The sequence below is a fragment of the Pyxicephalus adspersus genome, chromosome 4 (assembly GCF_032062135.1).
Source record: "Pyxicephalus adspersus chromosome 4, UCB_Pads_2.0, whole genome shotgun sequence".
Lineage (NCBI taxonomy): Eukaryota > Metazoa > Chordata > Amphibia > Anura > Pyxicephalidae > Pyxicephalus > Pyxicephalus adspersus.
This window is the reverse complement of record NC_092861.1, coordinates 59,386,439-59,403,319: the sequence shown is the minus strand read 5'-3', so window position 1 is coordinate 59,403,319 and position 16,881 is coordinate 59,386,439. Positions and strand designations below refer to the sequence as shown.

Below are 16,881 nucleotides of genomic sequence, written 5' to 3'. Positions count from 1 at the left end.
GCCTGCCTATTTTTACTGGAACCACTATGCAAAGACGGGCAAAAATCATCTTTTTATTGGAGGTTATGTTCAATGCTGGATAATTATTTACCACAGGTCCTGTTTAGTTTGTAACATGTAGAATGTCGTGGGTAGAAAATATTTAGGGTGGGTAGAAAATAAAAAAAATGCCAGGTTTTCACTTTTTTTGTAATTTGCATGTGGTTTTTGGGCCCCTTGATGGGCTCTTCCACTAAGAGTAGTATTTCTGTTTAGGTAAAAGTGAGATTTTTATAGCCCAAATAAAGTCATCGATAAGTTATACCATCAAACACTCACAGTCTAATAGGCTCCAGAGTTGGGGCTTTTTAGTGGGCTACAAGCAGATTTTCCATTTCCATGGGCGACTTGACTGACCAGTGAGAGACTTGCAATGAGATTTGGCTTAGTCTGACTGTGCACATATCTTCAGCTGTCAGTCTCAAAGAAGTAAAATTAACATATAATAGGATTTATAGATCATCCCTATTTAATGTACAGCGCTGTGTAATATGTTGGCGCTATATAAATCATGTTTAATAATAATAATAATAATAATAATCTTGATATTGTTTAGTTACTAACCAAACGAAATGTCTCTGCTGCAGTTGTCATGCTATAACATTGTGTGTGTGTGTGTGTGTGTAAATAATGCAATAACAAAGCACTGATGTATTGATGCAGTTTCTTGTCCTTATAATTCACAATGACATAATATTAATGATAAATTGTTTTAGGAAGTTGATAAAGTTTATCTTCAAATCTGAAGGAGTAAACAGCTTCATAAATACAAATGGTTATCTTTTGCCTCTAGCGATCTCTCTTGGCTGGATAGCGCTTTGCCTGTGACTCTTCTTCCTAATTTTTACTGTTGATCTATTAGGTATAATAGTCCAAGGTTTATCACACATGGTGACAGGTAGCATGTTGTCACAAAAATGTGCAGTTAATCATTCGGCTGTCGCCACTGGTTGCTTCGTTTACATTCTTGCACAACGCTGCTGTGGTAAACCAGCTGGATATTTCATTTTCAAAAATAAACAGCTCCCCTCCATGTAGCCTCCACGAGAATTGCTCTCATCTATTTTATAGTCGTACACGTAGAACCTAGACTGTATTATCCTAGCTGAGCCAGCTGTACTCCCTAGCATGTGCAGAACTGGAGTAGACTGTTTATGGTTTTATTACAATTGTCATGATTGCCTTTTAGCCTGTTATGTCTATTGCATTTTGCATTTTACATAAATGTCTTTGTTAAACAATATAAAATACTATATATTTATATTATTATAATATATGTACACCTCAGAAATAAATACATCTGTTTTGAAAGTAAATACATAACTTCACTTTTACAATAAGTTGTGTTAACATCATGTAAACTTGGAAAGCTTTTCAGTTATTTTTTTATTTTCTTCAATATATGTCCTAAGGCTTGTGTGCAACAGCTAGAATGCAGTGAATCTTGTAGTCAGATGTCTTCTTTTTTCTGTTGAAACATTTCCTAAAACTTTTCTTACCCACAATTTTTGACCCACAGAACACCTGAGCAATGTCCAAGTGTAGTGTCATTGCTGTCTGAAAGCTACAATCCTCATGTGCGGTATGGAGCAGCCATGGCTCTGGGTATCTGCTGTTCTGGCACTGGAAACAAGGTAAGAAATATTTTTGTTGACAGTTAAATGGATCTTAATAAACAGCATAGATAGAATAAAATGTGAGCTTTTTAAACTAATATTTCTGTCACCCTTTTTCAGGAAGCCATTAACCTCCTGGAACCGATGACAAATGACCCTGTGAATTATGTGCGTCAGGGTGCACTGATCTCATCTGCTCTTATCATGATCCAACAGACAGAAGTAACCTGTCCAAAGGTGCGTTATCACAATAAGATTGGCTAGGCATACACTCGCCATTCGATGTGCTCTTGGTCAGTAAAGGATCATAGTTTACCTAGGCCAAAAGTCCATCTAGAAATTTAGAAGTTTTCTGCCTTGCCATGTTGGATGGGAAACAGATTTCATCAAAATGCTGCCTCTGAACCTAGCTGTGAATCACTTGATTGGGTACAAAGCTATGCTGCTGTCAATCATCTGCTGCTAGTACTTGAGAGAAGTAGCATCTGTGACTCCAGCACCAAAGCACACATGAACCAGGCTAAGCAAATACCTTTTTTTTCACTTTTCAATTTAGTGAACTTTTGCAGCTTGTGGGCTTTGGGGTCCAATACAAAAATCTTTACATGTATATTTAAAGCGACCAAAAGGAAGCAAATAAGGACATTTAATTGTTAAGTATTACATATCAAAGATACATGTTTTAACTTCAAATAATGCAGCATATTTTTTTGAATTCACTTACGTTTTGAGATTTGCACACACTGGCTGCCTTATAGTTCATATCTTCATGTATCCCACCCATTTTTTTAGTTCCCTTTTCCTGTAGGGCAAGCACTTTATTTTCTTTACTGGTTTTAAAATGGTTGTAATACATGGGTTGGTAAACCTCTTGGTTGTTTTCATCCATTAGACTTCAGCACTAGTACTGGAGACTGTTACAGTTCCAGCTTGTCTGTATTTTACTGACGCCCAAAGTGAAATCAGCCCAGTGAGTATAGCAGATTTCAATGAGCCGTAACAAGGGAACCACGTGGACCACAACTTGTGGATTCTCTACAACATGGCCTTGACTTCTTGTGTACTTTTTCCCCTTCATAAATATTACATCAGTCTTCCATTCCTGTTCTAGCTGGTAGTCTGTCATACATATTCTAAATAGCTTTTTCCCTAACTCCCCTATGTTCTTTCTTGGACACAGATTGTCTTCCCACCTTGGTATGCCGCAGTCCAGGAGAACTCCATGCCGAAATTAAATAAACAGTCTATAAAAGAGATAATAAAGTCTGTGTCCACACTTGGATTCAAGCACAGAACAGAACCTTTATAGTGATTTAAACCCTGGCACTCAAAGCCTTCTTTTGGATGATCCTTGCGTAATGATACAAATTGAGATGGAGACAGACAAACCTCCATGTTAGAAAGTCACTCCTGAATTGGATTACAGTATCATTGTTGTATTTCTTTAATACTTACTCATTCTCATTGCTGCTGAAGTCTAAAGAGTTCATTTTATGCATTCATGTCAATTTGCTATTACAAGCTGTAAGTATGACAGTGCCCATGTCCATTATCCTAAACATGGCCCTTGGCATTCCATCAGCGAAATGTACATATCTGCATTTAAGTTAAAAATAGATATCTAGTTGGGAAAACTTTTAAACTAAATCTATAACCATATAATATAACGTTTCTGAAAAGTGTCTCAAGTTCATACTGACATAATATTGGAATTTTACGGCAAATAAACCACTCACTACTTCTCTTCTATACTGCAGTAAACTGAAGTAGATATAGAACACTGCTGCATACACTTTGTATTAAGCTATTTTTACAGTTTTTACTTCCTTATTTTAATGTTTTCCCTCTATATTTGTTTTCAGGTCAGTCAGTTTCGACAGTTGTATTCCAAAGTGATTAATGATAAGCATGATGATGTCATGGCAAAGTTTGGTGCTATTCTGGCTCAAGGAATCCTTGATGCAGGTATTAGGAAATTGTTCAGTGTACAGATATGATCTTCTTTTACTTCTATCTATAAATTTGTATATGTTGCACAGACCTTCACATTTAGTTAAGTTAATTTTATTGGAAACCATCCTGTGCCCAAGGGGTTATTCGCATTGTGGGATGTGACTTGTATACATTGCTTTTCTCTAGAAGCCAGCAGATAATGGCTTTATAATGACATTAGATGGCTGCACCTGGCCCCTTGGCGGTAATGGCCCTGCCTGCTGCCCTCTTCACCCTGCAGTGATCAAAGAAGGGATGGACTTTCACATACTGAATTAACCTCTTTGCTCCCACGTGCAGTTTATTCTTGGTGCTATATAAGTGCATTGACCTAATATCTACTTCTTCTAAAATTTGTTTTTTGTGGTTGAATAAATACATTTTATTTTTTTGTTTTGTGCAGGAGGACACAATGTTACCATTTCATTACAGTCTCGCACTGGCCACACTCACATGCCATCTGTGGTAGGAGTCCTGGTGTTCACTCAGTTTTGGTTCTGGTTCCCACTTTCGCACTTCTTGTCTTTATCTTTTACTCCAACCTGTGTCATTGGCCTAAACAAGGACCTCAAGGTGAGTGCCCCCCAAAATATTGGATATAAAAGTATTGTCTAATGCGTGTCTCGGTTTCAAAAGGTTGGGTTTCAGTTGTTGTTGTTAATTATAGCAGTGGTTGGATTACAGTAAATGTAGCATCACAAGTCCCCCTAAACTTAAAAGAGAAATGCATAATCCTCTTACAGACCTTATGATGCCGGATCATTCACCACTCATTAGCAACTCCTAGTAATGACAGACATCACTGTTAATGAGACTATATTAACTCCTTCCCACATCTTTAGATTGTGCCTAGGATTTTAGCGTGTTTTATAGATGAAAAGAGGTGTAAATTGCTCTAAACATTCACAAGTAGCTGTCTGTTAATAAAGGTGTAATGTTGCTGAATATACATTCCATCCACTGGGGATGTTATTGCTGTGTTGATATCACTTTACAGAGTGTCAGTGTCTTTGACATCTGGAAAGTGGCATTCAGCTTCTAATGCTGCTTTATCAGTAGGCACAGAGAATGCTATTTTTTTTAGATACATAATAAAATGCTTGAGTTTTTCTGGCCTTTCATCTTTCCCATAGACATAATTAATTGACTAATAATGTTCTAGCCTCACTGTATTGTTTAAATTGGCAATTTAATGATACAGACCCATGTCTGGACTCTGGCATATGATAGACATGCATGAAAACTGAATAGTCACAGTAATTGTCACAATCGGTTGATATTCATCTGCAAGCTATAGGAGTGGATTTTTTTACTTTGTTTTTCTGACACATATCTTCATTTATTTTTCACTTGCAGATGCCTAAAGTTCAATATAGATCAAATTGCAAACCTTCAACATTTGCCTATCCAGCTCCTCTTGAGGTACCAAAAGAAAAAGAAAAGGAAAAGGTAGGCATTGACTTAAGCATATTGTATTTGTATAGAAAAGTACAAGCTGTATTGCCATTATAATAAAAATGTATATACTTTGTATATCTTTATTATTTCGCTATCATACTTTATTTCCATAGTATATTTCCAGCCTTTTTGAATTTTTAATGTAGTGGAAAATAAAGAACCCTGAAAATAAAGAAACTGGATTTTTATTAGGAATTTTTATAAACAATAACGGAGAAAACAGAGAAAGGACAAGATATAAACATAGTGTACAGTATACCAGATAATTACCAGTACATCAAAAAGGATCATACAAATAACATATTTAAAAAAATAGCAGCAAAATGTAAACGAAACAGTATAATCCCATATGGTGGGGAAAGAAAGATGAATGTCCAGTATACACAAAACATTAACAAAAAATAAAAATAAACTGGTAGGGTGTAAACAGGACAAGAAGGATTGGGGGGGGGGGTCACCAAAATGATGGTTAACCCCCCTAGCGGTAATCCCGAGTGTGACTCGGGGTGGATTTTACTTTCAAAAAGCAGTAATCCCGAGTCACACTCGGGGTAACTTTAGAAGCCCCCCTTACCTTTGCCCCGTGATCCAGCCGCGATCTGATGGTCCCGCTGTCATGCCGGGACGTTTCTGAATTGGGGCGTGGCGGGAAATTTAAAATCTGCTTTTAAATACCACCCGGGGTCACTGCCACGCCGCTGCTCGCATTAGCAGTGAGATGCGAAGCACAATGCAGGACTTCTGCATGGCGCATCACATCTATCTGCTGATGCAAGCAGCAATAGTAAATGCTGGGGTGGTGCCAGCGGGAAATCACTGCTGGCACTACCCCCGGAATCTATTGCTGCTCGCATCACCCGGAAGATGCGATGCACAATGCAGAAGGTCTGCATTGTGCTTTGCATCTCCCTGCTGATGCGAGCACCAGCAGCGTCGGTGGATGCAGGGGTGAGGTGGGGCAGGACATCCCCACTTGCATCACCCCGGAGGATGTGACAATATTCGGGTGATGCGAGTTGTGATGTATTCATGGGGCATGGCCGGGTGGGAAATTTAAAAGCAGATTACAATGTAATCTGCTTTTAAATGGTTATTACAGTAAAAAACACCACACAACATATAATAAAAATAAAAGTACATTTTTTAGTGCACCTAACATCATTGCCCAGTGCCCTGATTTACATTTTGTCCATTATTATCCCTGACCTTTTCACTTTTTTCTGATAAATTAGTTTTTTATTTTTTTTTGATAATATACATTGTTGTGGTCTACTATTTCATTATTTGTTAAAATTAATATTTATAATTATTATATTATAATTTATGATTATAATATATTAACTAAATATAATTATCATACCCGGGAGTTAATCCTAAGAATTACAGGCCCACAATACAAACAAAAATTTCTATGCATCAAAAAACTGACAATTAGAACTGGGCATAATAGGGCATCCCAAGATTCCCAGACCTGTTCAAACTTAGCAACATTATTTCTGAGGAAAGCGGTAAGATATTCCATCAAACGGACCTCCTGGATATTCCATCAAACTGACCTCCTGGGTGGGGGGAAATCTTTAACAGACCATACTGCAGCTGCTTTTAATTGGTGTAGTAGGTGAAGGCTAGAACAACTTTCAACTTTCGTTTTCTGTGTCTTACGTCACTTGTCTGCTGAAACATTTGTCATTGTTAGAGTACTTGTGGGCCATATTTCTAATCAAGGCCTGCATAGCAGAAAAACTCCAATGGAGGTTTTAAGCCTTCTGTTCTTAATTCAGTACTAAAAGAAAACACTTTGGATAGACATACACTTACATTTTTTTTCTGCATATCCTGAAATATTTTCAGCAAGCAATACAATGAGACTAATAACAAAACATTCAGACTGTAGAAGGATATTGTGAAGCAGTAGAAAAAATCAATCCTTAGATGCATCAAGACAGTGGTGAAAAGTAAACTTTTTCCCTGTCTTTAATGGATGATAGGTGGTTTCTTCCCATTATCACGTTGCTGTTTAATGTTTAGTTTAATCCACAAACTGTAATATTGTTATTTTCCTATCACCATCATAAAAAGAGGTATTGCCTGACTTGACAATGCCTTAATACTTTAATTGAGCATTTTTATCAGCTCCCTTCTTTGCATTGCATAGCATATGCCCCTCCTGCTAAATTGTTATTCTGATGATATTTTTAAATTTGTCCTAATTTTTCTTCTTGCTAAATAGGATGCAGGACTGTTAACCCCATATTTTTTCTTTGTCTCATTGTTTTTAGGTTTGTGTAGGGGTTTTAAAGCGTATATCCTCAAACTTCTGTCAGAAGTAGAGATTAGTGTTATGATTACCTATACCTTATAAAGTGTATAATTTGTCAGAGAGAATATTGTAGGCTAGTAAACATGTGCTTAGGACATATTGCAGACAGCAACAAGTGCAAGGTGTTATTTTACAAGTCTTCTTTTAGTGATCATCCAATAAATTTTGGATTACAGACCAACAAAATGTTTTTTTCTCCTGATTTATTTTCCTGTAAGGGTTGGAAACCTGACTTCCTGAAATCACATAATATATTAAATATTTTGTAACAAAGTTGTGGCCTAGTAGCAATAGAAAGTCAGGTATCCTTGTGTATGTGAGCCTAATTATGTATGGGGTCGTGTATGTTCCTGCTCCGTTTCCAAATAAAAACGGTGTACTTTTTAATAAAATTTTATTCACTCTTTAGGTATCCACTGCTGTTCTGTCCATTACAGCTAAAGCAAAAAAGAAGGAGAAAGAGAAGGAAAAGAAAGAGGAAGAAAAAATGGAAGTGGTAAGGTTTTACAGCAGTTTTACATGACAAATATAATTTTTTTACATTAATAAAGATAAATAAAATATTGTATCTCAATGTATGTGTCAGTATCAGTGTTTTCAAACATGTTTGTAAATTTCACATATACCTTGTATTTGTTCCTTTTTTGTTCCAGGATGAAACTGAGAAAAAAGAAGAGAAAAAGAAGGAACCAGAGCCAAACTTTCAGCTGCTTGAAAATCCAGCTCGTGTGATGCCAGCTCAACTTAAAGTCCTTACTATGCCAGAAGGCTCCCGATACCAACCTTTTAAGCCTGTAAGTACAGCTGGATTCTTTTAGATGATTTGTATAGGCTGATGAGACATCAATGCTTAATCATCTAAAGATATACAAATAAAGTATAATCTTCGAGAAATATTTAAGCTGTCCTTGTCCACCTACTGAAAATGAAGGATGCTATATGAAGGTGATGCCTTTCCATTAGCTTTAAGAAATGATTTGTGATTTGATTAAGAAATTAGTTTAACAAGTTGAGAAAAAAACTGGTAAGAATTGTCTTTAGTAGCTAAATCTCCTGGTAGAACTCTCTTATATTAAGATTGCTTTTTGATAGACATGAAGTTTTGTAATCAATTTATGAATAGTTTGCACTAGCTCTGAAAAAAAGAGATCTCGTCATTTTAATTGCTTTCTGAAGTGTAGATTTATGGTAAAATGCATTATAGCTGTATTATCTAAGTACAAATCTACTGCTAATTTCAATATTTTTAAGACCAACTATATGTTCCACCGCACTTAATCATTAAATATGTATTTTGTTGCCTCTGCAATGGGTTTCATTTACCATTTCCTCTCTTCACAGCTCTCAATTGGTGGTATAATAATCCTTAGAGACACTAGTGAGGAGGAAGAACAGCTAGTGGAACCTGTTGCTGCTCATGGTCCCAAAATTGAAGAGGAAGAGCAGGAACCAGAGCCTCCACAGCCATTTGAATACTTAGATGACTGAAAGTAAGTGATTGCTATCCATTAAGTTAAATATTATAAATGCACACGTAAGGATCTCCTGCTAATTATTTAGAACCCACACACTTTCTTAACTCCAGGATCTGTTAAATACATTTTTTTTCTAAGCCAACAATACAAAAAAGGAAAGTGTGTAATATGTTTTTGAACAGTAAAATCAAATTAGTTAAAAACATAGTAAAGTAGGTAAGAAAAAAAAGGTTAACCAGGAGATAAGTAGGAGATTTTTATATTGTTTTTTGAAGAAAAAAAAAGTTACAGAGCAGATTACAGGAAAAGCCTGTCATCTGCATGTAACAGCTGCAACAAATTACAATGTAGCATAATATGTAATTGTATCTATTACCACTGATCATTATGAAGCATTTAACTTGACATTATGAACATGTGGTTATAACAATGATCATTGATCAGGGTTCTGGGACTTTATCTGCCAAACCAGCAGGGTCATTGTCCTGGCAGGGGCATATGTGGTGGTAATTGTTAGAAATACTAGATATACCCTGGAGGCTGATGTACACTTCTGCAAGGACATACCTAGTTTGCCTAATTACAAAAGGTTTTAATAGTTTTTTGCAACCTGTTGCAGAATTCAGTTTTCTGTAATAACTGAAGAACTGCAAATATAGGTTGAAACAAAATTGCAATGTTTTATTTTATATATGCATGTTGTAGTAGTAATTTATGAGAATGCCATAGCAAACATTGAGATAGAATAAGGCTACGTATACAAGTACAATGTTTCCCGTCCGGTAATCGGCTCAGGGCTTGCGAGTGCACACAGCTTGTCGTTCGGATCGACGGATGACAGAAGACGAACGATCGTAATACAAGTGCAGGGGAGAGAGTGCAGCGGGGTGCTGCTCCGTCGTTGTCCCCCTCCCCTTCTTCATAGAGCAGAACGGTGTAACGCTGTTAATCATAAAGTAAAGAGCTGAATTACATTATTTCTGAGCATCCAGAAAATGACAGCCAAGCTAAATATTGCTGTGATACTCTGATATTTTACATTTGGCAAAATTTTGGTACCCTGCTTGTAACATTTTCCTTCACCCAGTTTTAATGATAGACTACCACCTTATGACTATGGTGCTACAGCTGGATTGTCATCTATCTGTGGACTATTACCCTGTGGCTCCCTATTTTTTGACCCTGATTCTCTTCCTAACTGTGCTTCCACAAGTTTCATATCAATCTCTGTGTCCCAATCTCATGTTGATTTATATTTTGACCTGCATATTGGCTAGGAATTCACATCTGAAAAGAAGTAATTTTATTAACATAATTTTTTTTTCCTAGGCTGCTTGTGGATTATTGTATGATGATAGAATAAAACCCACCATCAAGAAACACCTCCAGGGCTCCATGTTGACTGTCATTTTGTTCTGTTCTCCCCATATAGAGGGGAAAGATACTTGTATACAATGATACTGTCTGGAGTGGTCTGTTTTCAAATAAAATTCGAGAAAACAAACTGCTGTGAATCGATTTGTTATTTGAGTGTTTATTCTTAAGAACATATATACAGAAACAAACTCTAATTTTATAAGGATGTGAGTGGTAATTTTAATGTAAAGCTGAAATGGAATCCTGTTTGATTGTAAGAATAAATTTCTTCTGGTGAATTAAAAATTTCAGTGATCATCTATCTGGAGTAAATAGCTTTGAATCTAAAATGGAACAAAGCAGACTTTCAGTCAGGTTTAGTATTGTAAATTATACCATATACTTTTCAAATTCATAAAAACTTTATATAGCTGTGCAGTTACAGAACTTCTCATGCTTTTTGGTTTCCCTTTAACAAACTGAGGCCTTATGATTGCTTACCACCTACTTCCTGTCACTACAAAACCTGTTCCCTCATAAAAACACATAATTTCTATCGTACAGCAGGTAAACTGGGAGTTGTAGTCTGACATCTACTGTTCTTCACTTTGTCACACGTGATTGACCTTCCCATCTGCTGAATTCACAGATGAATTAAAATGTGAATGTTATCTTTGACTATCCTATATGCTGTTTGTAATAACCTAATTGCTGTTAAAATTTGTCTTGAAGTCTGTATACAAAGTGCACCACATGGAGTTCATTTACATAGTTTCCTATGGAAAAATTCAATGCCCGTATTAAGGAACATCAAATATAATACCAGTAGGTGAAATGTTTATATTATGGCTTGCTGGTAATACATGCAACAGTAATACAAGAATGGAAATTCACATGGTTCCCTGGATAGTATTTGAGTTATCTAAAAAGGTTCCTTAAACAAGTTCAGTAAGCTGGAAACTCCTCTGATCAGTTCAGACAAGTTTGGTCAAAAAGATAAGGAAGACTAATTAAATAGTGACTAAATATACTTAAAATTATTACCTATGGTCCAACAAGATGAACCAAACTAATTAGGATCTAACACTTGGCAAAGCAAAGGGTGACAGTAACAGCGTGTACATAATACAGGGTCAGTTCTGTAACCGATATCACACGGTCTATGAACTTTGCTGTCATCTAAACCTTGATAAAAGCCAGAAAATAATAATTTTTGAATGTTGTTTACATTGGAGGAGGAAACCATGGCCATTACTGCATGAGACCAAGAATATTGCAATTTCCTGAACAAAAAAACGCTTTTAAATGGGGAAATAGTTTAAGCCTGGTTGTAGAGTATATAATACATATTGTGATTGTATAATTCTTACTGTGGTATAGAGGAGTCACATAATTCTAACCAACTGTGCCAAACGTGGTGCTTTGAACCACAGCTACAGCATTTACTTGTAATGTATTTTTTATTTCCTTCTTGCCTGAAAAATTCTTGCAAAAAGGCCTCGGTAAAGGCACCTATTTCTAACGAGAGAATCCACTACACAATTTAGAATCTTTTTTGGCTAGAAACCCAGTATGATGAAGTAGAAAAGGAGTAACTTTTGCCCAGAATGAGATTTCATAAGGTACTTACATATTAGATGATTCAGTGACTGAAGCATGCATTTTTTAGCAATATAATATTTTTGCTTTGCATTTACCCATTTAAGAGCAAACAATACATGCTTTTTGCAGACTACATTTATTTGCAATCTTAATTTATCTTTAAAACTGAATTCCAGGTAAAAAAACATTTTGGTAACTTGCCTCTTAGGACTTTAATACTAACTTTCCCTCCTACTCTGCACTGTAGCCCAAGTATGCCATGGTTGGGTGTACAGCTAACAGTGGGACCATTCAGAATTCCAAAATCAACAAAAAATAGCCAGCACACCAAGGTCCAGTATCAAAAATAAAAGTTCCATAACAAAAGCAGCCACACTTAAATGCAGTCTGTTCTTGCCAACACCTATTATTTGGACAGAAAATGTTTTCATGAAGACAAGCTTATTTGTTAAGCTCATTAGGATTTATTATTATTATCAATAAACAGGATTTATATTGCGTCAACATATTATGCAGCACTGTACATTAAATAGGGGTTGCAAATGATTGACAGACACAGGAGGAGTAGAGGACCCTGCCCCGAAGAGCTTACAATCTAGGCAGTGGGGGAAGTATCACACAATACATAAAGATAGATGAATCACACTGACAGTGCCCGTTAAAAATACAGTCTAACTTCAATCTTGTGGTCACTCACCCCAGTCTTCTTTACAGAGCAAGATGTGCTGCTGGTTTCTCATTTAACAATGGAGACCAATAGTTTGTACTAGGTGTATAATTTGCCATTGTCTGCCTGCTGCATGATTTGATGTCTTTCACGTGACAAAGTCACCAGCGTGACGCTGCAGAGCATGTATCAAAGAAACAACAGTTTATTTTAAAAATTGTCTTAATTACTGATTTTTTTTTTTTAAGTGAAGTGGTATGAGCTATAGAATCAACTAGAATTTATTTTTTAAATGTATATAAGTCTGGGGAAAGAGCACATTTTAGATCAAGTTGTAGAAGATCTTGTCTCCTTAGTAGTAGTTAGTTATTATGCCAATTACAAAACTGACTACCCTGTTTTCCCGATGATAAGACACTGTCTTATTTTTTTTGGAAGGCCAAAATATGCTCTAGGGCTTATTTTCAGGGGGATGCCTTATTTACCCATGAAGACTACAGTACACAGTTATTTCACCCACCGTACCACCCGATTCTGGTAAGTAATCGGTGGGTGGCTTATTTGCGGGGGGGGGGCTTATTTTTCATTTTTCCCTAAAAAGGGGGGGCTGTCTTATTTGATGGCCCTGCCTTATCATCGGGGAAACACGGTACCATCAATACATGAATATTTATATTATGTGGATTGTTGACCTCCTTGCTTGAAGGATAAATATATTTTGAGGAATACTCTTACTTCCGGTAGTGTGGAGTCTTGATGACTCACACTGTTGGATTTTTGACTATTAATATACAGGGAGTTAAAAGCAATGTATAGAAATAATCAGGCAGTTTGTTACTTGTACAAAATGCTGTATGTAAAGTCAGTTTAAAAGCCCATCTGTTCAAAAACTTCTTTCATTTAACCCCCGCTAACCTGTCCTGTATTATTTTTTTTTGTGATGTAAGATATACTTACCTAAATACTTTGTTCAAGTCCCTTAGACCCTTGCCTGTGTCATCTGTGAGTGTGGGGGCTGCGGTTTCCAATAATACCTCTACACTCCATATTGCACTGCTATCACTTCATCTTCTGGATTATTATAGGACCTTAATGATGGACAGCCAGGATGTGTTCACGTCTGTTAAAAAACAAAAAACAAAAAAAAAAAAAAACATAAACCTGGGACTGAAGCATCACTTGATTTTAGTTTAATGTTAGTAAAAGTGACATTTACTGTTTTTTTGATTCTCAGCTCAAACTCTTATGTACATTATATGTAATTGTTCAGGCTACCAAAACCCTGCACTATATATTTAAAGACTTTCATTGTCACAACCAAAAAAAAATTACCCACATCATTTCTTCTGTCCATATCAAATATGAAATCCATTTTTCTTATTTACCACTGTCCACATGTTTATTCGAAGCTTCAAGAAACAACACAGTTTGAAAATCACATCTGTCTTCTCGTTTTGTTTTCAGTAAGATAGCCTAATAATTGTAAAAGGGGAACAAATGTAAAAGCACTGATACTCAGAGTCAGCACGGACACAGCTGCAGCAGATGTGAGGGTGACAGCACACAGCATCTCATTAAAAGAGGATTTGACATCAGCAAATTAAATGGAGGTCTTGCCTGCCATACTCATATACTGGAATAAGTACTTACCAAAGGGCTTCTAGTGTACTTCCTTCTAAATAAGCTAAAATGGGCTTTGCAGATGGCAGTGGTTTATCTGCAGGGGAATTGCTTTGGTTCACTGTTCAGATAAGAAGCTATAAGACTAAGCATTGGATTGCAGAAACAAAGACTATAACAATCAAAAGCTGGTAATGTGCCTTTTTCTTCTTAGCTGTCATTAAATACCCAAGGAAAATATTTTTGTGTAAAGAGAATATAATCCCCAAAAAATAATGACCATATGCCGTGCAGGTCTCTGTATAATATATTTCATGCTACTGCCTGAAGTTTAAATCAAAACAAATTCCAAATGAACATTATTTAGATCTTAGATTTGGTAGAACAGCAACATGGGATTTGTGAGCTAATAACTTGGTTGTTTATACACCAAGGGTCGCTTCAAATGAGTTTATCTTACAAATCAAATAAAAAATTCAAGTGTCTAAAGGAAAATGTTTCTTTCCATTTATGAATGGAGGTGGTGAAGAATTTAACCTCTTTATGTTTAATTGATCTCTCTCTGCTGCCCCCTCGGTTGAATCTCCCACCTAGGAACGATTGTGACCAGGGAAGAAAGTGTCCAGTTGTCTCTGGAGCAGGAGGTAAGGTTGGAGTCAATGGGGACACGTGATTAGGTGGTGACAACAAATTTTCCATGTGGAGTGGCTGATTGGACTCTATGGACTGTGATATTGTTAGTAATATGCTGGCTTCATGTAATTGTGTCATATATAAGGGTCATGTGATGCATCAACAGGGTTTTCTTTCCTTCTGCCTTGATGTGCAAAAACATGTGGAGCTGACTTTCCTATAGCAATCTGGGACTCACAATTGTGTTTCCAGCTTTGAGGTGGCAAATAAATTCTGGTGGAAGGTGTTTTAAACAAACAATGTACTAGTTGGAAGGAATTGTTTGATTTCATGATTGCTAAGCCACTTAAAAATGGAAAACAGAATTGTGGATGGCAGCCTTTACATTTAATTGTTTTTTTTAAGATCATAAACAACCTTTACCTGTATGAACTGGGTTGAGGCACCCTCCTCAGGCATCAGAGAATCTATGTAGGCACCATGCAACCAATGAAAGAAATTTTACTATGTGCATGTTTTTTAAGTTCAATCAATTAAAAAAAAATGCAACACATAGGTGTTCATACTTTGGGATCCAATGGGTACATCAGGACCATAGTACAGAACTACATTCACCACCTTTTTATTAGGTACACTGCTTGTTAATGCAAATATCTAATCACATGGGAGAAACTCGATGCATTCAGGCATATAGACAACCTGGTGAAGAACAAACTGAACATGAGAATGGGGAAGAACAGTGATTTTAAACATGGTATGGTTGTTGGTGTCAGGCAGGTGGGTCTGATTATTATTAAATAGTATTTGTATAGCACCAACATATCATGCAGCACTGTACAAAGTCATGTCGCTAACTGTCCCTCAAAGGGGGCTCACAATCTAATGTCCCTACCATAGTCATATGTCTTTAATACAGTCTAAGGTCAATTTTGGCAGAAACCAATTAACCTAACTGCATGGTTTTGGAATGTAGGAGGAAACCCACACAAACTTGGGGAGAACCTGCAAACTCCATCCAGATATTGTCTTGGCCAAGATTTGAACCTGGGGTGCAGCGCTGTAAAGGCCAGAGTGCTAACCACTGAGCCATCATGCTGATTATTTTGGTAACTGCTGATCATCTGGGATTTTCACACACAGCCATCTCTAGGGTGCTCAGAGATTGGGCCAAAAAATATTCAGTGAGTGACAGTTCTAGGGACAGAAATGTCTAGTGGATGCCAGAGGTTAGAGGGGAATGGCCAGAATTGTTGTAGCAGATGGAAAGGCATCAGTAATCATAATCTTGTCACAACAAAGGTATGCCAAAGTACATGTCCCAGCACACAACACATCAAACTTTGAAGCAGATGGGTCACACCAAACATCAGCTAAAAACAGCACATGAAACTACAGACATACAATTATTTCTCTGGTATGGTACAATCAAATCAGACATCAATCATCCTAATCTATGAGTGTTTAAAGTAAACAAAAAAAAGCACCATAATGCATTGGTATACTGCAAGCAAGATACAACATTTTAATAAAGAAAACAAGAACAGCTCACAATTTAAGTAACGGAAGTAACTGTAACGCCATGACAGTCACACAGCCTTGATAATTGTATACCCAAATCCTGGTGTTCTACCTCCATGGCTGATGTAAACAGAACCTGTATGTAACAAATGGCAGCCCCAGCTCAGCATGCACCATCCTGGAAAGATCCCTTTGCCTTAGAAGTGCATTGCCTGCCAATAATAACAGCGGGGGCATCGATAGAGTGAAGGTAAGTATTGCTGCCAGTTGTTACTTTTCAAACATACAAGGTAATAGATATGAAATTATTACAATAGAGAAAGGAAATGTAGTTCTGCTTTCACACACCAGTCACCAGGTAGGGTAAAATAAACATATTTTTTGTTAGTGTACTGTTGTTTTCACAGAGACAAGGAAGCTCCAACACTACACAGAACGTAATAATCTTTCATTAATCCCTGTTAGGGAACACGTGTGCACGAGCTACCAAATAATGAATCAGAGCCCGAGTCAGGTGATGGTCACCATAACAACCAGTTGGTAGTGAATTCAACAAAACTTTATTGTTCTTTTACCCGTTAACAG

The 16,881-nt window shown here is 36.7% G+C and overlaps 1 protein-coding gene across 1 annotated transcript in view; it reads left to right on the top strand.

Annotated features, from left to right (window-relative positions):
- PSMD1 (proteasome 26S subunit, non-ATPase 1) overlaps positions 1-10,404 on the top strand; it is a 50,315-nt gene extending 39,911 nt beyond the window's left edge. The window contains exons 17-25 of the mRNA XM_072410173.1: positions 1,559-1,673; positions 1,776-1,892; positions 3,518-3,620; positions 4,051-4,220; positions 5,004-5,096; positions 7,835-7,921; positions 8,079-8,219; positions 8,767-8,915; positions 10,230-10,404. Coding sequence (XP_072266274.1) covers positions 1,559-1,673; positions 1,776-1,892; positions 3,518-3,620; positions 4,051-4,220; positions 5,004-5,096; positions 7,835-7,921; positions 8,079-8,219; positions 8,767-8,913 — 973 coding nt within the window. The 3' untranslated portion in view covers positions 8,914-8,915; positions 10,230-10,404. The remainder of the gene's footprint in view (positions 1-1,558; positions 1,674-1,775; positions 1,893-3,517; positions 3,621-4,050; positions 4,221-5,003; positions 5,097-7,834; positions 7,922-8,078; positions 8,220-8,766; positions 8,916-10,229) is intronic.
- Positions 10,405-16,881: the final 6,477 nt, after the last annotated feature.